This window comes from Haliotis cracherodii, unplaced genomic scaffold (assembly GCF_022045235.1).
Source record: "Haliotis cracherodii isolate W230 unplaced genomic scaffold, xgHalCrac1.p SCAF_12, whole genome shotgun sequence".
Lineage (NCBI taxonomy): Eukaryota > Metazoa > Mollusca > Gastropoda > Lepetellida > Haliotidae > Haliotis > Haliotis cracherodii.
Genome location: NW_027266267.1, coordinates 29,113,524 through 29,140,219, shown reverse-complemented (window position 1 = coordinate 29,140,219; position 26,696 = coordinate 29,113,524). Strand labels below are relative to the sequence as shown.

Genomic DNA, 26,696 nt, shown 5'->3' with positions numbered 1-26,696 from the left:
CATCGGACCTCTGCTTGCAAACTCGACCTGAAATCCGCTATTTACGAACACATCCTGAAGGACCTAAACCATGCCATTATGTGGGAAGCCACCAAAGTCCTGTCTACCAACCTACATATACTCGCTGTCTCCGAAACGTTGTGTTCCTCATAATAAGTGAGTGAGTCAGGTTTTACGCCGCTTTTAGCAATATTCCAGCAATATCACGGCGGGTGACACCACAAATGGGCTTCACACATTGTACCCATGTCGGGAGATGGCACCTGGGTCTTCGGCGTGACGAGCGAACGCTTTAACCACTAGGCTACCCGACCGCTCCTCCTCATAATAAAGAAGTTGACATCCATATATTCTCTTCCATATGTGTGTCACTTCTAAATGCTTTTCAAAGACCTCATATCACCATGTACCCATAGTACTGCACGCGATTCTATTAATCCAAATTTCCACAAAAGGCCAGAAAGGTTCTTACCTTATCTCGCCTTTTATTGCATGTGATAAAAATATAACCATAAGGTAGCTCTATTAAAAGTAGAGTTCATTGTACGATTCCAACAAAATCATAAGCATAACAGGTGTTCGCGAAAAAATGAGCGTTTCCTGTCCCACTGTGGCACCTGTCACAAACACATGCAAAGGCAAGTCAATTGTTCACCTGGCAAAACATAGGAACATATGATTAAAGTCAAAATAGGGAATTGAATCAGACATGAGTTATGTCACTGAATTGGCACATTTGTCCTCCACTATCTTGTCTACCATAAAATACATATTGAAAACTGTATCTCGACCTGTTGTACACGTATCAATGATCAAACAACTTTCGAGCAAGAGTTGTATGACGCTCTCCAAATCTTCGTGGTAAAAAGCATGCTCGTTTGTACCTCAAAAGTTGTGAAATGTGGACACCAAAGGCTGGAGCTGCTGGAATAGTGCTCGACACAGAGGTAAATTGACCTTTGGAAAGTGGCAGTCATCATTCTTGTCCTACAGTCTTGTGGGGAGAATATCTCTGGTCAACGCGTTTAGTAACAAATGCCCTCTGGGTAAAAAAGTTTAACTCTCAGCTTTTTACTGCAACATACATATAAACAATGTATTCTTATATCATTGATGTTTCCGTAACCGGTTGCTGTTGTTTAATCTTCAAGACAATTCTGGTACACGGCCGCAGCAGCAACAACCCAGTGGACACAGAAAGTGCAATGTTCATGTTTAAATATTATATACATAAAAGATCTCTCGTGCACAGTGGGGACTAGGTGGTGAATAACTGACAGACTGTTCAAAGGGGTTCAACCCATACTCACTCACTCAGTGTCACAACTGAAAAGAGGTTAAGTAATCTATGTGTCGCATTCAACAGATGTCATCAGACAACCTTTTCCTGCACACAGAAATCCTTGATTAGCCAGTATGTTATACCTACATTGAGAAATACCATGAATCCATTCGCCACCTAACTTCGTTTCGGAAGTGACATCACAACATTTATCGCTTCTATCTCTGACTTAGCACCGACTTTCTCTCGCTCGTAAGAGTATGTTAGCGTCGTGTTATTCGAATTGGACTTACCTCGAAACTATGACAACATGTCCAGAGCTATTATCACGATAATACAATGGTGATATAATTAACACCCTGGGTAATCGAGGATGGTACACAGATTAGCAGAACTACAGACGCGTGCATAAAACAGTGTCACTTCGCGGTACCCCAACGTGTGTATTTTAAAACATTACACTATGTTATAACCATGACAATAGTATGGATTACCATCATCACACGGCCTCATACTCAACGACAAGTTTATTTATGAGTGTTTTGTTTGTTAGTTGTTTAACGCCACACTTTGCTATATTACAGCTATATGACGGCTGTCTGTAAATAATCGAGTCTGGACCAGACACTCCAGTGATTGACATCATGAGCATCGATCTTCGCAATTGGGATGCGATGACATGCACCAACCGTGAGCATGACAACCCGATCCCGTTAGTCACCTCTTACGACACGGATAGGTTGTTACTGATGAATGGAAATGCACAATCACTCTGTTGATGTAGGCTACTTGGCTTTATTAAATACTCAATTTTTAACTGTATACACAACGAATCAACACGTTATCCATTAATTGGTTGATGTCGTATTCATACGTATTGGGAAACGAGAATATAAGAACTCCCAGTTCTCTTTCTATTTGATGTACATCGATCTGTACTTAGTGATACACATATTAATGCAGCTCATGTTAAATCGTGTTGAGAGCACTCATGTTGACAGGCAAATTTTGAAATATGAAATTTTTTTTATAATTATGTACAAATTGTAAATGCAAGAGAATAACCAGTCAAAATTCCTTCTGGCGTTAAGGGCAAAATAGCTGTGCACATTACATGAAAGGACCAGTGGAAATCAGTGATGACACCAGGTGTTAGCGAAAATGTTAAGCATCCCCTGCTCTACCGGCAGCACCAGCCAAAAAAAAGTCTCTCTCTGTGTATGCATCAGTTTGTTTTCTTTCTCAAATTTGAAAAAATAAACATGAAATTTGGCATGGCGACATGAATGTTGCAGTCACTAAATATTCACTTTGATAAATATTTGACAGAAAAATCACCAAGAAGATGTTCGGTTGTCATGGGTGCATATGTGATGACGTTAATACATTCCACTGTGAAGTCATGTGTTTAACAACATGCTCTTTTTATCAAGACTTCAAAGAGCGTCACAAGACTCTTTATCAGAAGTTGTTTCATCAAGGTTACAACATACAAGACTTCAGTAAAGCTTTCAAAGATTTTCGGCAGACACGATGAAGATATTTACAAATTTGACGAATCAGTGACAAAATGTATGCCTGATGCAATTCCCTCTTTTGATGAACAATTGACTAGCCTTTGCATGTCTTTGTGTATGGTGACACCTTTTCACGAACACCTGGTAGCCCAGATACCCAGTAACACTAAAAGCACATACTCGTGTTCATCTCCTAAACAACTTGTGTCTAGTTATTGATCCAGGGATAGTGCCCCGGACATGCTAGGCTGCCGGGAAAAGAAAGTATACATTTGAACATTGGATTTGAACAATAAAATACAGATTGAAGTTAACAAAACGATACTGGGCTGAAAATAATAGCCGAAACACAACTGTGCTAGCCTTGTAAGAGACGTGCAATTGGAATAACTATTAACATCGGGAAATTGAACAAAGTTTGACAAATATGCTTCCACGTTAAATGCCACATATTAAGAATAGGAAATTGTGAAATAAGGGAATATTACAACAAACGGTCACGTTCCATTATCTTTAGACTGTCAAGGATAGGGCATGTCGGACAGGACCCGCATCTCTCATGCTGCTGGTCAGATAAAGTTAGGCAAGCAAATATAAGACATTAGTATCTTTATCATCCAACCTTATCAAATCACCCATAACACGTATACATTTGTTTCATACTAGCAACTGGTAAGCTACTAAACTTCACTCATTCACACCTTTATCGTTCAATGCCTCGGTCAAACTAAATTAAACAATTCTGTCTAGAAACCGCCACTAAAGTTCGCAATAACAACTAGGTATAAATACGGACGAAAGACATTCACAAATCGTTCTGTGGCTGTCTAATAAACTGAGTGTTTATTCACTTGTGGGTTGGTCGTGTACAGTGGTACCATGATCAGCGAGATGATTCCCCTAACTCTCGGTTCAGCATACCCATTCCGTGTTTGTTGCATTTGTTTCATCCACTGTCAACCATGGAAGTATGCTTTCTTTTGCCCGGCAGTTAAGTTATACATTGCGATGCTAAATCTTTTGTATAATTTGGTCAGATTTTTTATTAGTATTATTGACTTCATGATCGTCATTTCTCCTGGTAGTCTTCTAGCAGGTTATATTGCATTGTCCTTGTCTGATCGTACGTTTCTCTTTTCTTCAAACCACTACCACTACTGGCACTACCACTACTACTACCACTACTCCTATTTTGATTACTCTACTGCCACTACTACTTCTACTACCTCTACTGCCCCCGTTACTACTACTACTACTACCATTACTACCACCACTACTACTGTTACAACAACTACTACCACTACCACTACTACTATTACTACTACTACTACAATTCCCACTACCATTACCACTACCACTACTGCCACTGCCACTGCTACTACTACTAGTTCTACTTCTACTACTACAACTATCACTACTACTACTACTACTACTACTACTACTACTACTACTACTACTACTTCTACTCCTTCCACTACTGCCACCACTACTACTACTTCTACTACTACCACTACTACTACCGCAACTACTACTACTTCTACTACCACTACCACAAATGCCACTGCCACTGCTACTACTACTACTACTACCACTTCTACCAGTGCCATCAGTACTAGTGTTGCTACTACTACCACCACCCCTCCTACAACAACTACTACCACTACTACTACTACTGCTACTACCAATACTACTACTACTTCTACTACTACCACTACTGCCACCACTACTACTACTTTTACTCCTATCACTACTACCACACCTACTACTGTTATAACAACTACTGCCACTACCACTACTGCCACTACTACCACTACCACTACTACTATTACTACTACTTCTACTACTGCCACCCCCACAACTATGACTACTTCCACTTCTTCGACTACTACCACTACTAACACCACTACCACTTCTACTACTGCCACTTCTACCACCATTACTACTACTACTATCAACACTTCTACTGCTGCCTTCAATGCCCCAGACTGGATGAGGATGATACTATAGGATTGCCTTGATTGAATGCGTACCGAATGGTGCGTGGTTGAATGACAGTATAAAGGGGACAATCCAAGACACTAGGTTAAGCCGTTTGGATTTCATCAGGTTCACAATATCCCAGCGAGAATGTTTGGAATCGAACCTTGGTATCTGACATGATATGATAATTATTTTACCACGAGGCTGTCCCATCCTCTTTGCTAATGATGTTTTGCAATCGCCAAGTATTGTCACGTAAGTAATGGAACAGTCTTTGCAAGTATTCACGTATCATCGCAAACTTACACCTGACTGTCACATATTGTGTCCAGTTTTGATAACCATTCATTCGTATCAACTGCTTTTATATTTGGCGTGTGAGTTTTGACTGTAAATGTGAAAATGTGTTGTGTAGCTTTAAAGTCACTACCCCCTCACAAAGTGTAGCATTCAGATATTTTATTACATCGTGGTGTCTGGTTACCATGGAAACAGTGATGGCCACGATGCCATGAAATGTGTGACTAAACACACAAAGTATGCAGATGCATATGGTCTCGATACATTAAACTACTTCTTGAATGCATTTTGTCGCATACAGGAACGTTTAAACGTGATGTTTAAAACCCACATGTCTGAAAAGAGCTGTTTTCTGAGAGACTTGGGTTTTCTTTGAAAATGATTTCAATGTAATAATTTTATTTTATTTTATTTTATTTTATTTTATTTTATTTTATTTTATTTTATTTTATTCTATTTTATTTTATTTTATTTTTGTAATCTACATTACACCTTCATGGCTTAATAATAATAATAATAATCATAATAATCATAATCATAATAATAATAGTTTATGATTATTCTCCATCACATGAAATAGCTATTTTGAACAATACGTGTAGACAAGATCCGACTCAAATGTTGAGTGGGCGGATTGTATTTGCCTCTGTTGGCTTAATTGAACTAATTTCATAAGAAGAATTTAACTGTTATTGTTGTTGTTGTATCTTTTATATACAGAGAGAGTGCACTGTGACGTCAAAGTAGCGTAGCGGTATTCATGTACTCTTGAAAATTGAGAAAACCATCTATCTTTCTTTCTAAAATAATATCAATAATAACTTCAACGATTTTTTTTATAAACAATTTTATTTTCAGTGTCACCTCATCACTGAACACAATGGGGAGAGGTCGGCCTTCCGGGACAACCCTTTCTGATCTTTTCTTTCCATTACAAGGTTACGAAACCGAAACAACCTCAGTCTAATTTGTTTTTCTTTTCCTGACAGTTTTGACATTGTAAGACAAATAACCAAATACAACTTTATCAAATATTTAACATTTACAACAACATTTGTGCGTCATTAAGAAACGTTATGCCTTGTTTTTTTTCCTTTTATTTCAATGTGCTAGCAAGGTATTATAGGTTGACGTATTAACAATTCATAGACGTGTTATCAATATCCATATAAGTATTTCCTTTTGACGAAATGGATTATCTAACCCAAACTTGGTGAAGCTGAGTGCTTTTCAAGAGTATTTCAAGCACAGGTTATATGCGTTGCATTTAAAATTCATTTAGAAAATGTAACTTTATGGTTTGCGAGTGTTTTCGGGTAAGGATTTAAATGTTCAATCGTTATACATATCGCAGCATGATTTAGCATACACACAAATCGTAATATGCTTATACATATGATTTAGCTGTTGATAACAATCTCCACTCGTTTAAAACGTGCAATTAAATATCATTCAGAATTGCCAAATCTACCATGAACTATAAGTTATGTGCTTAAGCTCATATATTGAGCGTGTATTAATTATTTTCCATATCTGGGTAAATAAATGCGACAACATTTTCATTCACAAGAAATCTCTGCTAACAGCATAGTCTATTGTACGATTCGGAAAAGATATCAATGATATATGATATGTACTCAAATATGTCCACACCAACACGATGCTGTAACGACATTAGAACTCTCAGACAACCGCAGGTAACTGTCCCTGGGACCGGCCATTTGATTCTCTGGCGGTCCTGTGATTTTATCCCCCAAAAATAAATTGTTCCCGAAAATTCGTGAAGAAAATTATTATGTTTACTCCGTTTGGTTTGACACGAAAAATAAATTGTTGCAATATCTTTTTATGAACAAATATCCGATCCCAATGCAAAATCCCAACTACATATTTTTATAAAACTTCAATACCACGGAATTCAAAATGCTCACTAAGTGCTTAAAGTTTGAACAGGTTTGCGTTGTTATGCATACACTAGTCTAGTCTATCTAATTAATTCTTTATATTTATGAAAATACACGTGTGTGTGGTCATTACATGAAGTAAAAGTCTGCATCCATCGTTGTTATACAGTAGTATGATACACGTCGATTCTATATATTTAAAATCAAACAATTGTAAGGGTAAAGTTAATTTGTTTTTGTATTACACAATTAAACGGATTATAAATATGTAATTGGTTTTAATGTACGTTTCAATTTATTTACCTATTGTACATTTGTTGAGGTGGTTATCGATATATTTGTTTGACAGTAATGCCAGTTTCTAAGTCATGCACCGTTTACAGCTTTTGAAACTTTTCTCTCATCTTCATAAGGGTTTTCCTAAGTGTTGAATACTATTTATAAAGACAATATTTATCTTTAGGTTGTGATATGAAACTCAGCAATATTCCAGCTATATTTCGGCGGTCTGTAAATAATCTAGTCTGGTACAGACAATCCAGTAATTGACAACAGATGCATTCGATGTTGGAGTCTTGTGAACTGTTATAGGTGTGGGGGTTAATGGTGTAAACAGTAAATAGTGTGTATCTGTATAATACATAATGCCAATCTTGTCGGTGTAGGTCACCAAACGAAAATTACATCATCATAAATTCATTAAACACACTCCTGAAGTATTTCCAGTTGCGAATTGCTTATTCTTGTTAATAATGATTTTATCTCTCTGGATCCAAACTTCAAAATACCTATGTCATATATCAGTAACTATTCAAGAAAATGTCACTGTAACAATTAATTTATGCCAAACGAAATATTTATAACGTAAGCACTGAACCAGTTATACGAGCAAAAATAAGCTTTTTGATAATTTTCTTCAACGAAGTTCCTCTTTAGTATCGCATTTGTAAGTTTATTTCGTTAATTATGAATTAATATGACATGGAAACACGCTATGTTAAAAACCCCGCGTATTGAACGCGCATGCCAGGTCACGTGACCTGCCCAAGTCTATTTGCCGAGCTGTGGGACTTACAGTCGGCGCTAACCTCTAGCCCCGTACGTGACGAGACGAAGCCGTGGTCTAGGTCACCATGACCTAGAAGCTCACGCGATCCGAGCAGGCAGACGACACCCGATCTCGCGCCTGATTGGTTGAAATTAAACCGGAGGCGAGACTACTTTTCGCTTTAGACTGTGAGATTGCCAATCATTTACTTCGTAGGGGAGAAATTATATGGAGTCTATGAACACGTTGACCTACGACGGTTACATAGGTAAATGATAGCCTTTTGCCGCCATCTTTCAAATGGGCGTGGCATCGTCTGCAGTCACGCTATTAGGCTTGTCACCAGTGATCCTTTTCCGTCACATGCACTTTTTATTTCCAAAAATAAACAATAATAGTTTGAGATAGATGGCTGTGTCTGTGCCCCAGACGGGTACTGCATTGTAGTCGTGGGACTTTTTAAAACGAGGTTATGCAAATGAGAGTCTGTCTATATTCTCACAGTCTGAAACTTGTCCGTGGAAATATATTTTTTATAAAGGTCTGCTGAACTTTGACTTCAGCTTAATTTGGCTTTTCAATAATATAATGTATAAAAGGATGTAAGTTCCAAATGTTCATGTTCTGTTGTCAAAATATCACGCACACACGTCAATTAGTAAAACTATGGTTCATAAATTATACTTATTTCATATTTTAAACATGTGATTGATTTACACTTTCAAACATACATGCTGTCTTTATTTAAGCTACAAAATGAATTCTCTACATTTTAAAATGAATGCTTATATTTATCAAATAGAGTCCGCAGCCAATCGCCACACATCATGAACTTGTAAAAAGCGTATATGTACAACTGTGTAAGTAAATCACGAAAGAAGGCCGCTCATGAAAGCCCTGAAACTTTCAGTTAACTTGTGAAAACACTCCTTGTGGCTTTATGAAATGACAAGAATTAAGAGATATTCATTTCCCGTTTCAGACAAAGAAATTTATTTTTATTTTCTTTAAATATACAAATGGGGGGCTTGTGTGTTGATTAGATGAGGCAGCGCCCGAGTAGGCTGTGTAAATATCTTCCTTTTGACACTGTTGTTATGGACGATGGCGAATATAAACAAAATATTATTTTTCACATAAATGTATGACTGAGTTATTGATACATGCACATCCTACCTTATTTGTTCACATTCTGCTAAAAATGAAATATTACTCATCGAATTCCACAATCACCCTTAACCTTCAATAAGGTAGATAAACTCTAGGCGATAACGGGGAAACAATTAATTAATAAACTGATAACTAAATGTGCATAATTTTAAACATTGTTTTACAGATACTTTCATCTTTCATAAGCATAATAAGTAAGCAAATATAATGATTTGATTTGTTCAGGGTCGTTTGTTGTTATTATACACCTAAAAGTGTGCACATGTACATTAGTGATCCATGTCTCTGGTAAATAATTCTTATAGCATAAAAAATAACACATTCTTGGAAAAATGATATTAATCCACTATACCCCGATCACATAAGGAACAGTTTCTCATAAATTCGATGTCGATTTTGGGGCATATAACTTCATTATTTCTCTACCTTAATCAGACCAACCTTAATCGATATCTGTATTTAGCGAAAGGATTTATATCAAACTTTTTTTTTTCATTTTCTACGCTTGATTTGTGATCTTGTTAAACCATGTATCAACAGGTTCATTGCAAATTAAGGCAACATATAATTGTATTTACAATCAGTCGATAAATATACGATGTATGTGTCTTATAGTTGGGTTTCATGTCTGGCATGGTGTTTTCAAATGTCCAATTAACGTTGTGAGATGTGTATATACAAGAATCAAAATACAATTATGTTATATCCATATATATAATTGTGGATGGTGAGCTAGGAGTGTGTGTGTGTAGAGGGGAATCAAGACAGCGAGTATGTGTGTGTGTGTGTGTGTGTGTGCGCGCGCGCGTGTGCGTGCGTGTGTGCTTGCGTGCGTGCGTGCGTGCGTGCGTGCGTGCGTTAGTGTGTGTGTGTAGAGGGGAATCAAGACAGCGAATATGTGTGTGTGCGTGTGTGCATGCGTGCGTGCGTGCATGCGTGCGTGCGTGCGTGTGTGTGTGTGACATGCACATAACATCTGCAACTTAAAACATCAAAACTGATCTCACAAAAATGCATGTCAACTTATCGCAGTTCTATTGTACAGAATTGCTTGTCAATGAATATATTTTAACTGCAGCGCTAAGGCAAATCAAGTGTACCGATAACACCAACGCGTTTGGAGCTTTCTCGTCTTACAGTGGAGCCATACGAGGCATTACAAAAGGAGAAATACAAGTAATTTAACAGGGGTGATATACAAGGCATTTACACAAGATATCATGTAAGGGGAAATTCAAGGCATTTTATAAAGAGTCATACACAAGGTATTATGCAAGGGGAAAGTCAAGGCCTTTTATAAAGAGTCATATACGAGGTATTATGCAAGGGGAAATTCAAGGCATTTTATAAGAGTCATATATAAGATATTATGCAAGGGGAAATTCAAGGCATTTTACAAGAGTGATGTACAAGGTATTATGCAAGGGGAAATTTAAGGCATCTTATAAGAGTCATATACAAGGTATTATGATAGATGTGATTCAAGGCATTTAACAAGGGTCTACAAGGCATTATGTAAGGGGAAAAACAAAGGATTACTCAAGGCAGTACACAAGGGGGATGAACGAATCATTATATGAAGAGGAAATACAAGGCATTCCTCAAGGGGATATACGAAGCATTACACAAGGGGAGAGTACAAGGCGTTATAGAAGTGGAAATAGAAGGGTGATTTACAAGGTAATTAAGCAAGGGGAAATACAAGGCTTTATACAAGGGGGAACCACAGGGCATTTTATAAGGTGATATAAAAGGCATTTTACAAGGGTGACGACGTTTTGTACAAGGGAAAATACAAGGCATTATACAATTGGGTATACAAGGCATTATACAAAAGGTAAATACATGACATTATACAATGAGGAAATATAAGGCACAAGTCACTATCCTAAGAAAAATACAAATACAAAGCATAATACATGATCTAGATGTAAAAATGCAGTGTATCATAAATAATTATGCCCAATAATTAAACATGTATTTGGAAGTAATGAAAATTATTGGGTAGTACGTTATGAAAAAACTGCAGTAAATAGCATGATGTCCAATGCATTGAAACACATCACTATCAACAACAAAAACATGGTAAGTATATGATTAAAACAAATTCGATCAATAAGAATTTTAGTATATCAAAATGTATAGAATTAACCACGTGTAGAGTGTCTGTCTAGGTGTAATCATTAAAAAACATGCCAGTTGTTAACAAATACGTGAGTATATTTAACAAAGAAACCCGAGATCTTCCTTCCTGTTATACACATTTTCAAAAGTAGTGTTTATCTATTAACGTCAATTTTTGGATCCATAAAGTAATTGGTGTGTCGTATGGTAGTATGCATATAAGAATCCAACTGAATTACATGGAAAAAATACGTTCATATGCATTTCAAAATGTGGGCATTACTATTGTCTAAACATTTACTACCAATCATAAAGATGAAACGAAAACGTTAGATTTTCTATGGGTTTTTTATAAGTAAGGATCGCCTAAATGACTATATGTACATGGCTAATCAAATATAAATGGTATTAATATGAGAAAATATGTTTTTCCATCACAAATGTATACCCATGGCACTGGTGGATTAACTATCTAAATAATCCCAAATACAAACCCTGATACAAACATCAATAGTGGGATAGTGGAAGCTTGTTCTCTGAATACTTTTTATTTGTATGGATTGAAGGGTGTCTGTATTCATGAGTTTCCGTAGTATCTAAACATAGTTTGTTATGAGAATTCATGAATAATTTATGAGTTTAAAAAGCGTGGTCTCAATGATAACTATGTTTGCGTGAATGATTAATAGGAAATATATAAGGATTGTTTTCTCAATTCATTTTTGGTACAGCAATTATTTGGGTTACTTGGAGTTGAGTAAGGATACACTTTGAAAGAAAGAAAAAATATTATGTTAGATGGGTATTTGTTTAACTTTGCTCCTACAAGATAATCATTGCGAATAATTATTGTTTATATTTCAAATTTGACGCATCAGTTATAAAAGTGATTCTTATGCATTTCCCCATTAAACTGAATGTTTTGAAATGATCCAAACCATAAGATGTATGTTTATTGTCATTGTCAAAGAAATTGATGTGTTAATTTCAAAGTTTATCAAGCAAGAACTATTACTTAGCTCGCCATTAAAATGCTGCATACAAAGGAGAAACGTACACATGCACTCCTAATTCCGCCGATAATATGTTTATATAACCCTTGTTTCATCCAAACATGTGATTCAGTTTTTAGTTGCTTTTTATCATTTCATTTTACCCCTTCATTAATTAAAGAAACTAAAAAATTAATATATGGACACTTAGGTTACAATTCCTTACCACAGAGTATCAAACAATAATTGTCAGTCAAAAATTGCAACATCAATTTCATGAAATTCTGCTGAAGCAAGCTGTCGCTCATTAACATGAAACAAGGAGAATTAACTATAGTCCAGAGTACCACTGATCCGATCTGTCAGGTTTCACTGTACATGTCTGCCACAAAGAGTGTGAGCATTTCTTGCATGGATCAAGGACGTGGGTGCTTATTCCACCATGTGGCAATTAGTATAAGAGACATTTTGGACAAGAACATTTGACAATTAAATTACATGCTTGTATTGTTTCTTTCAAATAAAAGGTTGTTGCTTTTATAGCCTGGTGTGAGGAGATAACTATCTGCAGGATTCAGTTACATCAATGCTCGTAGAAAGTCTACAGCCTGTAACACTGTACTGCAGTGCCGACTGTGTTGATCTATGTTAGAGTGTGTGGTTGTGGGTTTAAACAATGTGTAATGTTGATAGAGTACTGGTTACCCAAAATAGACCCCCTAACCAAAACTGACATGCAGAAAGAATCGTACAACCATATATGTTGGCATTGAATTAAAAATCACGAACTAAAAGCGAAGGAACAAATGTATTTCTTATGATATGCTCAAATGCAATATATCTGGAATGAATGGGATGATCACAAAATACATACTTTACAAAAATAACTATTATTTATTATCATCACTTAAGTCACTTAAGGACTGTATAGTTAAGTCTATAGACATGTAGTATAATGGTAAAGACATCAAATTAAATGTATTGACATGTAGTTGGTTGTACATACTGTAATATAACATGCATAGACATGGAATATTAAAATAAATATTACTAATATATTTACCGACATATCTTCTTTGATTAAATCAATTATACAAAAGTAAACTTTTTTTAATTAAACTCCCAAAGGGTCTTTGTTTCTTTAAGTTATGTTTAAGTGGCCCCGTTACTCAACCAGACTGCATCACGTGACAACGAATACAGGCAATATACAACAAATAAACTTTACAACTCCTTGTCAGTTGAACAAGACTGGCAATTAAGGACCTCCGATAGAAGCAGATGCAACAACTAAACCGTATGGACATTTTCTGCGGTAAAGTAATGGTTAATAGTGATCAGGATGATTATAAGTCGTGAGGAGAGCACCATTTTAGACACGCAGCTGGTCCTGATGCTAATCACTGGTTCTGAGGGCACACTGGGACTTTGAGTCTGGCTAGCACTTGGAAAATTCCCATAAAAATATAATTAACAACAGAGTTAAATTAAGCATTGGTGTTACATACTACTGACGTAATAATAATAATAATAATAATAATAATAATAATAATAATAATAATGTTATGCAATTGGCTTTGTGTACTTTATTTACCTTCGTGTAAACCTTCGTGTTAACATTACATAAGGGGCGGTCGGTCAGCCTAATGGGTTAGCGTGCGCTCGTCACGCCAAAGACCCAGGTTCGATTCCCTACATGGGTACAATGTGTGAAGCCCATTTCTGGTGTCCCCCGTCGTGATATTGATGGAATATTGCTAAAATCGGCGTAAAACCATACTCACTCACTCACTGACTAACATCACATAAATTATATATTAAGGCGACAAAACCTTTTTCGCAGTGATAAAAAATCTCTGCTGAAAGCAGAGTCTATTGTGTATCGAGTCTATTGTGTCTCGAGTGAATAATGACAATGTGTCTATGAATTACTGTCAAATAATGATGATACCCGTCACAAACAGGGCAGGTAACAGCAGCAGCAGTTGCAACCAAAGGGAACATGAAAGGTAGGATTGAATCTTTAAGTAGTAATCATATATTGGGAAACTATCTAGGTGCTGACATTTAATTTCATACTGACCGCACTTCCAGTGTTTATAGTTAAAGCCTGCTATGTTTATATTTTCCGTATTAACTCTGTATTTGTCAAAATTGGGGTGGTACGAGTTATTCTTTTTTGTTGGGCGGTGATACTTTTTGTAATATTTTGATGAAGCAGATTTAACATAATCATTGGCGAGTAAGTGTGTACTTGTCATGAGGTCGCACCGACCAGATGTATAGTAATGTAAGTAATAGTCTGAAAATACCATATACCACATACCACATATGTACACGTATAAGTATTCATATTAAGAGTTGAAGATTCACAACATCAACTTTTTGTCTTTACCGCATCGCTTTAATGCATCAGTTGGCAATGTTCAAGCTATATGACGGCGGCCTTTGACCATCAACTCTGGACCGGACAATCCAGTGGTTGTCTATATAATGAGGGTTCTATTATCGAAAATGATGTAATTTATGTCCGACGTCGTTAGAAGGCTGACCACCTCAATTAAAGCATAAAACAATCAGTCAATAATTTTACTCCTTGGCTACTTCCTAATGTTCGATCTTCATTTCGACAGTACTGTCCTTCATATTATCTATTATTTGCATAACTCATCCGATTAATTCAAGTACATTATTCAAGAACAACAGAAACGGAGGTAAATGCATATCTGGAAGTAATGTTCACTATCTTTACTCTAAACACTAAATTTCTTTTTTTGCAATTATCAAGAATATGATATCAGACAGCACGAAGCAAGTGTACAGATGGTCATACATCTGATTGACAGAGGTGTATGTGCCTGGAAGAGTAAAACTCAGGGAAATATAAAACCAACATCAATATTTTCTGAGTCTGATTATAAATCATACTTGTAATCATGTATAACTGCCTGCAGAAATCTTAAGAATTGTATCACCGTCCAAAATCAAGCTTAGACGATAATGGTTGCAATTGTACATCTGATCCCGTCAGAAAGTGAATAATAATTATTGTTAGCCCTATCTCTGTTAGGCGAAACCACTCATTAAATGTTAATGCGTCCTCCCAGGAGGGCCAACCTATAATTTAAAGATGGCCGACCATGTTCATAAGACATCTCGTAACTTATCGCGCTAACGAGATTTCCTTCGGGTCGTGCCTAAAACACCTAGGAATGTTGCATTGAGTTTGCGTTTAGTAAAATTCTTTTGGTATCACATTTTGTTCTTATTAATGTGGAATGTCGCCATTTATATTAACATTATTCACAATTATATATTGAAAGAGAAACAATAAACTGTTTATTTTAGTTTCGGGTCGGTTACAGGTATGGTATGTAGGATGTTTTCTTCATGGTGTAACATCACACATTGAATACGGGAAGAAAAATATTTATACTACATACTATATTGTGAGTGAATGAAAATGAAAACGTTTCACAGAACAGTCACTACTAATCCAGCTACGCGACCGTGGTTTATAGATAGTCGAGTACAAACCAGTGACTGATAGCATGAGCAGCGTCGTCGGAGTACAATGACATGATCACTGAGTCTGACCATCGGATGCCCATTCCCGTCAATTCATGTGAGTATTTTTTTACGCCACTTTTAGCAATATTCCAGCAATATCACGGCGATGAACACCAGAAATGAGGTTCACACATTGTACCCATGTGGGGAATAGAACCCGGGTCTTCGGCGTGACGAGCGAACGCTTTATCAACTAGGCTGCCTCTATGCATGTGACAGACGTGAGATACCCTTGCTCTACTCTCTTCTGGAATTCCCACATGGATATGTGAAGGTACTCTTACTGCGTACAATGTAGCCTTTTTGAGAAATTGTCTCAAAATAAGTTCAACAATCTTGAAGACGGCGTTAAACCCTATTTCATCCCATCTTGATGATGAATGTTTTTTAAATCGAGTGTGTAAAATTAATATCCTTAGAAGCATATTTCATGTGTATTTTTCTTGATTGCTTTGTCTGCTTGTCCTTAATCTTATGCGAATGTGCATAGAATTTAGTGTTTACGTGCACAGCTTTAACACGTTCATAGGGAGAGTCAAGAGAAATATGTTGGTACACCGAAGCATTTTAGAAATATAGAAATAATGTTGGCAGATAGAAGTGCCATTAAAGTATGGACATGTTGTATTGTGGCAGAGACGATATCATTAAATGTATAGATATGCAGTATGATGGTACAGACAGTATCATTAAATGTTTAGACATGCAGTGTGATGGTACAGACAGTATCATTAAATGTATTGACATGCAGTGTGATGGTACAGACAGTATCATTAAATGTATTGACATGCAGTGTGATGGTACAGACAGTATCATTAAATGTATTGACATGCAGTGTGATGGTACAGACAGTATCATTAAATGTATAGACATGCAGTATGGTGGTTGAGACAGTATCATTAAATGTATAGACATGCAGTATGGTGGTTGAGACAGTATCATTAAATGTATAGACATGCAGTATGGTGGTTGAGACAGTATCATTAAATGTATAGACATGCAGTATGGTGGTTGAGACAGTATCATTAAATGTATAGACATGCTGTATGGTGGTTGAGACAGTATCATTAAATGTATTGACATGCAGTATGGTGGTTGAGACAGTATCATTAAATGTATAGACATGCAGTATGGTGGTTGAGACAGTATCATTAAATGTATAGACATGCAGTATGGTGGTTGAGACAGTATCATTAAATGTATAGACATGCAGTATGGTGGTTGAGACAGTATCATTAAATGTATAGACATGCAGTATGGTGGTTGAGACAGTATCATTCAATGTGTTGACATGCAGTATGGTGGTTGAGACAGTATCATTAAATGTATAGACATGCAGTATGGTGGTTGAGACAGTATCATTCAATGTGTTGACATGCAGTATGGTGGTTGAGACAGTATCATTAAATGTATAGACATGCAGTATGGTGGTTGAGACAGTATCATTAAATGTATAGACATGCAGTATGGTGGTACAGACAATATCATTAAATGTATAGGCATGCAGTATGGTGGTACAGACAGTATCATTCAATGTGTTGACATGCAGTATTGTGGGACAGACAGTATCAGTATATGTATTGACATGCAGTATGGTGGTACAGACAGTATCAGTAAATTATAGACGTGTAGTATGGTGGTTGAGACAGTATCATTTAATGTATAGACATGCTGTGTGGTGGTACAGACAGTATCATTAAATTATAGACATGCAGTGTGGTGGTACAGACAGTATCATTAAATTATAGACATGCAGTATGGTGGTTGAGACAGTATCATTAAATGAATAGAAATGCGGTGTGGTGGTAAAGATAGTATATCATTGAGTGTATTTTCATGTCGTATGGTGGTACAGACACTATCGTTATAGATATATAGTGTGTGTGGTGATATAAACAGTATCGTTTGAGGTACACACTGTATCATCGAGGTACAGACGGTTTCATTACATGTGCAGACAGTGTCATGAAAAGTTCACACCATGTCATTTCAAACTTTATCATTAGAGGTACACACATGTGAAATAAAGATACACATCTGTAACATATCACTTGAAAGGAAATATAAAAAAAGAAATGGTTGACAACTGGATTTAGAAAATGCTATGGTACCATTTTACCAATTTATGATAAAATGTCAACATTTGGGTCTTTGCTTCCCCCTCACATTTTTGTTTACTAGTTCTAGGATGGGTGGCGAGAGATATCTCACAGTTATGTTTGCAATATAAAAACTTGGATGGAAATACAGTATACGCCCGCTTATCCGGAAACTTGAGTATTCAACGAATCGCCCCGTTATGAATTACTGGATATGTGAATCAAATAGTACACTGATCAGAGTTAGCTCCCCTATTCTAACGTAAATTATACTTGTGTCTAATTATATACAGTTAAGAAATATTTCATTGTTGCTTGTCTACTTCGTTGTGTAACGCATCTGTCTGTCAAATGCAAGCCAATATTCTCACATGTCGACATGCATAATTTAAAAATGCTTTCATTTGATCATATAAATGCATATGTTCTTTTCATGTTTATCAGATCATTATTGGTTGTTAGTGGTCAGTATGTCAATAACAATATTATTTCATAAAGTACTGAAATGAGTGAAAATATCTAACAATAATCAAGCCCGTGACCCAAGATCAATGTTTCACCAAATATCGACATCGCCAAAGAGAAATCGGCTTGTTTGACAGTAAAACAACATAACTCTTTCCATTAGCTTAAGAAATATCGATTGTCCATTACAATTCCAGCACTGTCATAAGCATGTGTTTTTAATTTTTTTTCAAATAGTCATGATACCAGATGTAAACTAATGCATGTCCAACAAGCCTTTGACCACATATATTCAGTATTTAGTGGTGTGTAGTCGGATAATTAGCATGCAAAGTCCTTCAACGGGCTCATCCAAGCCACCAAAATACGACATGTACATGAAACTTGGGGAAGGTTCACTGATGTGATGGGGCAGGCATTTTTAGGTGCTAAAACGGAACGGAGAAAATATAAATAAACAAGGTGTTTATGCGTTTATGCTATACCCACATGACCATACGTGACGTTGGATGGCAACGTATATGTAGATACTATCTTCGTTACGACTATACATTTACAACATAGCATTAAATTACTTTACACCAAAAGCCCCGAAACGGATAAAAAATCTATAACGGTTGCAGACAAATATACGTGAGAGTTACAATGGCTTTGTTTGTATTGTTCTGAGCTTGAAGCCATTTCCCCTTCGCCGTTTGCCGTTAGTGGTTTCCAAAAGGAGGCATACGGTACATTTCAAGTCCCCATGAGCAGTGTTGAAAGAATATTCTATATATGCATACCTATATGCAGACATGGTACAGTTAACGACAAATAAATCGACGGGCTAATGAGTCATGTGAAAGGCAATCTTCTTTCCTGGAACTTTACGAAACAATGTCATAAATTTGTTTGCTTTTGTACGTTTTCCAAGAAACTGGATACCACTGTCTGTCGTTTCGTAAGTACGAAACATTCACATAGCTTCCTATAAATATACACGCCTTCTCATGGCCCTTGCAAAAATGTACGAAGGCGGAGCTAGCGTAGCAGACAGAATCTCCTCATGAATGAACAGCCAATAGGCGACCGCTGCATAAAGTATGATCACATCAACGGCCAATCAACGGAAGGGCATTTATCACGTGACGTCTGCAGCTGTATTCATACGCGACATATTTGACTCATCACTAAACAAGCTAGACAGAATTAAGAAATGGACTTTTTTATGTGCATTTTAACCTACATGGTATATAGAGTTTCAACCTACACAACACTGATTTTCTGCTTTGTTTCGTACTTATATTGTTTAAAAGAATGATGTGTGTCGATAGCTTCAACCTCCTTCGTGCTGACGTTATCGTTTATAATCTAGATAGCAACTTAACGTGTATATTAACATTGATGCATATGCATGCAGTGTTGACCGTTGTGTTAGTACGTCGTTATAGTATGTCGACAGTATGTATTACTGCAGCGTATGTGTATTTCGTCAGATGCAACATTATGTCATACGTATAAGGTACTGCCAATATATATTGAACACTATTTTATCATATTCTTAAGACTTAACTACTTAATAGCATTTTCAAACAAAATTACGAAGGTGTTGATTGGCATTTAAATATGCTTTGTACAATGAGTGCTTATTGGTAGTATAGATTGGTTATTATTTCAAAAAGAAGAAGAAGAAGAATAATTCACACATGATGTAATGAGACTGTTCTGTATTTTTTCCTTTTCATATATTACTAGTATTACATGTCAAATACATGTCACGGCGATGCACATAAATATACTTGTGGATAGTTTACTTATCATTACACATAGATAGATAGATAGATAGATAGATAGATAGATAGATAGATAGATAGATAGATAGATAGATAGATAGATAGATAGATAGATAGATCCTATAATATCCAATTGCTCGTTATATTCGGCAACAAGTTATATCCGACAATATAGCTATATTCGACAATTCACTACCCGACTACTCGTTATATCTTTTATATCCGACTATTGATCATTTCAAATTATTCGCCTTAATTTTATCAATATATTTTTTCCGTTATTTGTCACTGTTCGTAATATCCAACTATTTATTATTTGAACTATTTATCACATTCTACTATTTTCTGTAAACCAAGCTCACGCGCTTGTTCTTTTACTCTGTACGGCGAAACCCTGTACATCGTTAGTACGGACATCCGACATTCCAACGGTTACTTAACGGACATTGATAATATGTCCATTTACATTTCTAAGCAAGTGCATGCTTATGGCGCTACATTAATCTTACCCCGGTCAATGGTTCAGTGTGCATTCTCAGCTCCCTTTGGAATATACAATTCAACATTACCATCTCATCCTACCTGGTACCCGTTCCCTGCTGGGTGGGGGGCATGGGTGGCCCAGTCGTCTAAGGCGCCGCGATTCGCTGTGCAGAGTTGCGTCCCTTGGGCACGCCAGAAACCTATGATCGTGGGTTCGAATCCCGGTTCGTCCCGATTATGTTTCTAGGTTTGTCAGCACCATACCCGTGCTCGTGGGTTTCACCGAAGTGGTAAACGTCTGAGACCTGCATCACTCCGGGCTTTCCTCCCACATTAAGCTGACACGCCGTGATATAACTGGAATACTGTTAAAAGCGATGGTAAACCCAACTCACTCACTCACTCACTCACTCACTCCCTGCTGGATGAACAGAGGTATATTTTGAACAAAGTCACTTACCTACGGTGGCTAGCACCACATGTGTTACATGTGCTTCAGTATGGGACAAGATCTGAGCCCTCAAACTCACAGGAGACAAGATGCTGAACACGGTCACCCATCCAACTACTCTCCGTCAACAGCGCTGCTTTACTTTACATTTAAACATTTCAAAGGTTTCATGTTCTCGTTCATGTTAGGTAGAGAGAGAGAGAGAGAGAGAAAGAGAGAGAGAGAGAGACAAACACACACACACACAATAGACGCGAACTCAACAACACGGGTAGCTACTCCGCCAAGAAGTCCCTGGTAGAGATCAAATGTGCATGTTAGGTTGTCTTTAAACCTTCTACCCAGGGGGACAATATTGCTTTAAATTATTTGATGCTACAATCGGTTTAATATGTTGTTGCCTCGGGTAACAGATCTGTTGACACGGCGCTGAGATTACCTTACGGTAGTCTGCTGTCGTGTCAAACAAATGTGGGACACACGATGTATGCTGGAGACCATCTTGCACTCCGTTAATTCTTCATCACGATGAGGAAAATAAATTATGCACCTTTCAGATTGGAGTATTTTGATAATATTATTTTCTATTCATGGTAAAGGTATGTTAATATTTACAAGAAAGAATATTCGTAACTGAGACAAAAACAAATAATGTATTGCTCCTTTTAATATTATTATTGTTAGATTGTTGGGAATTTTCATATTAATGTAGTAAGCACGACAGTCAGTGTGAAGATTTCTCATGACAGCCCAATCACAGAAGATAGGATTAAGTTCAGGCAGGGAGTCGAACCGAACCTTTAGCGTTTTCTAGTGAATGCTGTAACCACATGGCCATCCGCCGCCATATGACGTAATGATGGCAAGTTTATGATTCACCTTATTCACAAATATATTCCATTTCCATAATTATAAGAAGTATCTGCTGAAAGATTCTGACAATATCACCAGCTTGTGTTTATGAATTATGGTAATTATGAAACATGAAATAGTGAGGATATTAGGTGTTCGAGAAAAGGTGAATGTATCCTGCCCAATCGGTGACACCAGTCACAACCACATGCAAAGGCAAGTCAATTGTTGACCTAACAAAACACAGGAACATGTGGTACAAGTCCAAATAAGGAATTGCATCGGACACCATTTTGGTCATTGATGCATAACATGAGTACACGCCAGTCTCTGTCAAGCGTAATTACAAAATTCAATCTGCTGTCTCATGTGTAGATATAAAAGAAGGAACTTCAGAAGGAACATAGATAACTCAAATTTTATGAGCCGTCACATTTACTAAAGATTCCTTATCATTTCTCCTATATTACTTATCTTTTTTTTAATAAAAGGAAAATGTTGACATATTGGTTTTAAATAAGAAAATAGCCAACAACTAGTTTTCTATTTTTTTTAACACGTGCACGAATATACTGCTGATGCGATCAAGTGCTAAAATTAATGAAACATCCCAAAATAAGCAAGCCCGTAACCCAAGCTCCTAAGAAAATCGGCTGAGGTCAAATGTAAGCGATCAACCCCTTTCCATAATCATAAGACATCTCCAGTGTACGATTCCGACTACATCAAATGTATGTGTTTATGAATCACTATCGCATTGTGAGGATACCAGGTGTTGCGGAAAAGGTGAGCGTATCCGGCCCCATCGTTGGTAAAACGTCACAAACACATGCAAAGGCAAATAAACTGTTCATCTGAAAGAAACGGAAACATCTGTCACAAGTCAAAATAGAAATTGCTTCAGACATCATGTTTGTCTCATGCATCAAATCTTGAAATGTCCACTTGTCTATCATCAAACTTTTTGAAAGCTTTAATAAACATGATCAAATACTTTTGAAAGCATGCTCGATTGTGTCAGTCCTAAAATATAGAAGTTATGAAATATGTACACCTAAAGCTCGAGCTGTTGAATTATTGCACTACATAAAGGGAAGGGCAAAGTCATCTTACTTGTCATCCAAGCCTTGGGGGGAGTCTTTTGTCATCCCGAAACTCAGTCAAAGACATGCTCAGTCAAAGACATGACATTATGGAAACACTTGCCTACCAAACACCTCTGACATACCTTTTTGAAATGTTTAGCTTAGTTTTGCTGAAGCTAACAACATATGCCAGTTCCTATTGTCGTGTTATTCTGTTACGTTTAATAGCCGTTGGTAAGCTTATGCTTATATGTGTGGGTCAAAAGCGGTTCATATCATACACTCTATTTGTATGTTACAACCAGAGATATGACTTCCACAATTAGATATTTACCTTCGTGCAATATGGGAAAACCTATATTAGGATTCATGATACCAGTATCGGGAATAGTATACTGAAGGGACAGAATCATAAGAAATCTCTGCTGCAAACAGTCAAAAGCATGTGTTTACGAATCACTATCAATTAGTGATAGCAGGTGATGTAAATAGTATCAATATCCATTCATAAGACACAAATTCAACACACACACACACACACACGCACACACACACACACACACACACACACACACACACACACACACACACACACAGGGCTGTCAGGTAGGATCTCGTGGACAGAAACGATGGTTTATCATCAATTCACAGACACTGATATCAACAAATGCTTATCTTAACAGCTCATAAACACACTAATATCAACATATACTTATCGTAACAGATCATACAAACGCTAATATCAACATATGCTTATCTAAACAGATCATACACACGCTGATATCAACATATACTTATCGTAACAGATCATACACACGCTAATATCAACATATGCTTATCATAACATAGCTCATACAAACACACACACTAATATCAACATATGCTTATCTTAACAGCTCGTAAACACACTAATATCAGCATATGCTTATCGTAACAGATCATACACACACTGATATCAACATATGCTTATCTTAACAGATCATACACACGCTGATATCAACATATGCTTATCTTAACAGCTCATAAACACACTAATATCAACATATACTTATCGTAACAGATCATACACACACTAATATCAACATATGCTTATCTTAACAGATCATACACACGCTGATATCAACATATACTTATCGTAACAGATCATACACACGCTAATATCAACATATGCTTATCACAGCATAGCTCATACAAACACACACACTAATATCAACATATGCTTATCATAACAGCGTACATACACACACTAATATCAACATATGTTTATCATAACAGCTCGTACACACACTCATATCAACATATGCTTATCTTAACAGCTCATAAACACACTAATATCTACATATGCTTATCGTAACAGATCATACACACGCTGATATCAACATAAGCTTATCATAACATAGCTCATACAAACACACACACTAATATCAACATATGCTTATCATAACAGTTAATACACCCACTGATATCAACATATGCTTATCACAACGTAGCTCATACACACACCGATATGAACATATGCTTATGATAACATAGCTCATACACACACACTAATATTAACATAAATTATGCTTATCATAACAGCTCATACACACACACTAATATCAACATTTGCTTATCATAACATGTCATACACACACTAATATCAATATCTGCTTATCATAACACCTCATACACACACTAATATCAACATATGTTTATCATAACAGCTCATATACACACTAATATCAACATATGATTATCATAACAGCTCATACACACACACTAATATCAACATATGCTTATCATAACAGCTCATACAAACACTGATATCAACATATGGTAATTCAAACAGCTCATACACTGATATCAACATATGCTTATCATAACAGCTCATACGCACACTGGTATCAACATATGCTTATCATATGCTAACCCATTCCTGCAACAATTTGTAAAAGGCATTCTGTGGCTGGTAAATTTGTGTAAACATGAATTGGTTCAATGAAGACGGGGTAAGATGTTTGAAATGGTGTAAAACAGTAGTGTATTATGCGAAATTCATATTTTTTATTTATTTTTAAATCCAATTATATTTTAAAACATAAAACCACGTTAAAAAATTCTTTGAGTGCAAAGCGCCAGTACTTTTCATTTTTTAACATAATATCGCTTAAGATATATTTATAATTGAAAATCAAACATATGATAAATTCATCTGAGGGGTTTAGTTTCTTTTGCCCCTCGGAATATTTTGTCATAAGCTAAAATTTGAAACAAATTGTAGATATTGTGATTACTGTCAGCAACATAATGTAGATGCAACCGAAGGTGAATAGTATGTTCTGCTAGTGTGTCCTGAATATGAATAATAAGCAGTTGTAGTCATAAGCAGTCATAACAGTCATAATGGGAAGTAGACATAAAGGGAATTAGTCATAATGGGAAGCAGTCATAATGGGAAGCAGTCATAATAGGAAGCAGTCATAATGGAAAACAGTCATAATGGGAAACAGTCATAATAGGAAGCAGTCATAATGGGAAGCAGTCATAATGGAAGTAGTCATAATGGGAAGACACCTACCAGAGCATCTGGCTAATTATCAGCGGTGAGATACTGCGCTCGAACTCCCAAAGACAGGGTTCGATTCTCCATACAGCGTGTGTAGCCCATTTCCTGTGTCCCCCGCCGTGATATTGCTGGGATATTGCTGACGGTGGCCTCAAAGAGTACTCACTCACTCACTCATTGCTAACACGAACACAATTCGGTCACTTTCTCATCCCAACTTAGCGGTACAGGGGCTCAGTGGTATACGGTCTGCAGAATCTCTTCCTTAAGACTGAAGGATCCGCTGGCCTGTTCGAACTCCATATTCGTCTCGATAAGCATCCTTCAGCTGCCAGCATCATACATATGAGGGAAAAGGCTTTAGTCTTAATCTCGTCATACTGGAGATTCCAGTGAAGTACAAGCAGGTGCCACCCCATTTTCGTTAGCACTGTACAAGTCCGTACTGCCGACATGATAGTGCTCGACCACTGAGATACCACGCCGCAGTTGAGCATGAATACCCCACTCAGACACAGTATACTGACTCCAAGCCGGCCAGTCGCTGTTGCAGCCCCTTAATGCCGAACGCCAGGCAGTGTAACAACAAATATCATCTTTTAACGCCTTTCCATAAGACGCAGCCTGGGATTGAAGCACCGACCTTCCGCTCTCCGGCGGTCACGTCACGATGTACGAGGATTACTATGGCATAATAATCTGTTTTAAAGCAGTTTTCCTTTGTAATTATCACCTACATCAGGTAAAGATCGTGAAGATGGATAGTTCCTATGTTAATTCTCACTCGGGACAAAATGGATACCCCTTACCACTTTGATGACGCGACAAAACAATTTTCATAGAGATTATCGGCTATCACGATGTCAGTTCAGTGGTATCCAGTGCTTGCTGCGCATGGGTTGCGAACATGACTCCTCGCCCTTGTTGAAACCAACTATAACTGGGGTCCTCAATGTTTTAAAATATCTACCTTTTATTTGCATCACCCGTGTATAAGTGCACCCAACACCGAATACACCCTACACCCGATACACCCAATATACCTTACACCCGA

The 26,696-nt window shown here is 36.9% G+C and overlaps 1 protein-coding gene across 1 annotated transcript in view; it reads right to left on the bottom strand.

The window, feature by feature from the left end:
* The window catches only part of LOC139457267 (uncharacterized), a 46,308-nt gene extending 20,363 nt beyond the window's left edge, over positions 1-25,945 (bottom strand). The window contains exon 1 of the mRNA XM_071238672.1: positions 25,889-25,945. Coding sequence (XP_071094773.1) covers positions 25,889-25,945 — 57 coding nt within the window. The remainder of the gene's footprint in view (positions 1-25,888) is intronic.
* Between the last annotated feature and the right edge of the window lie 751 nt (positions 25,946-26,696).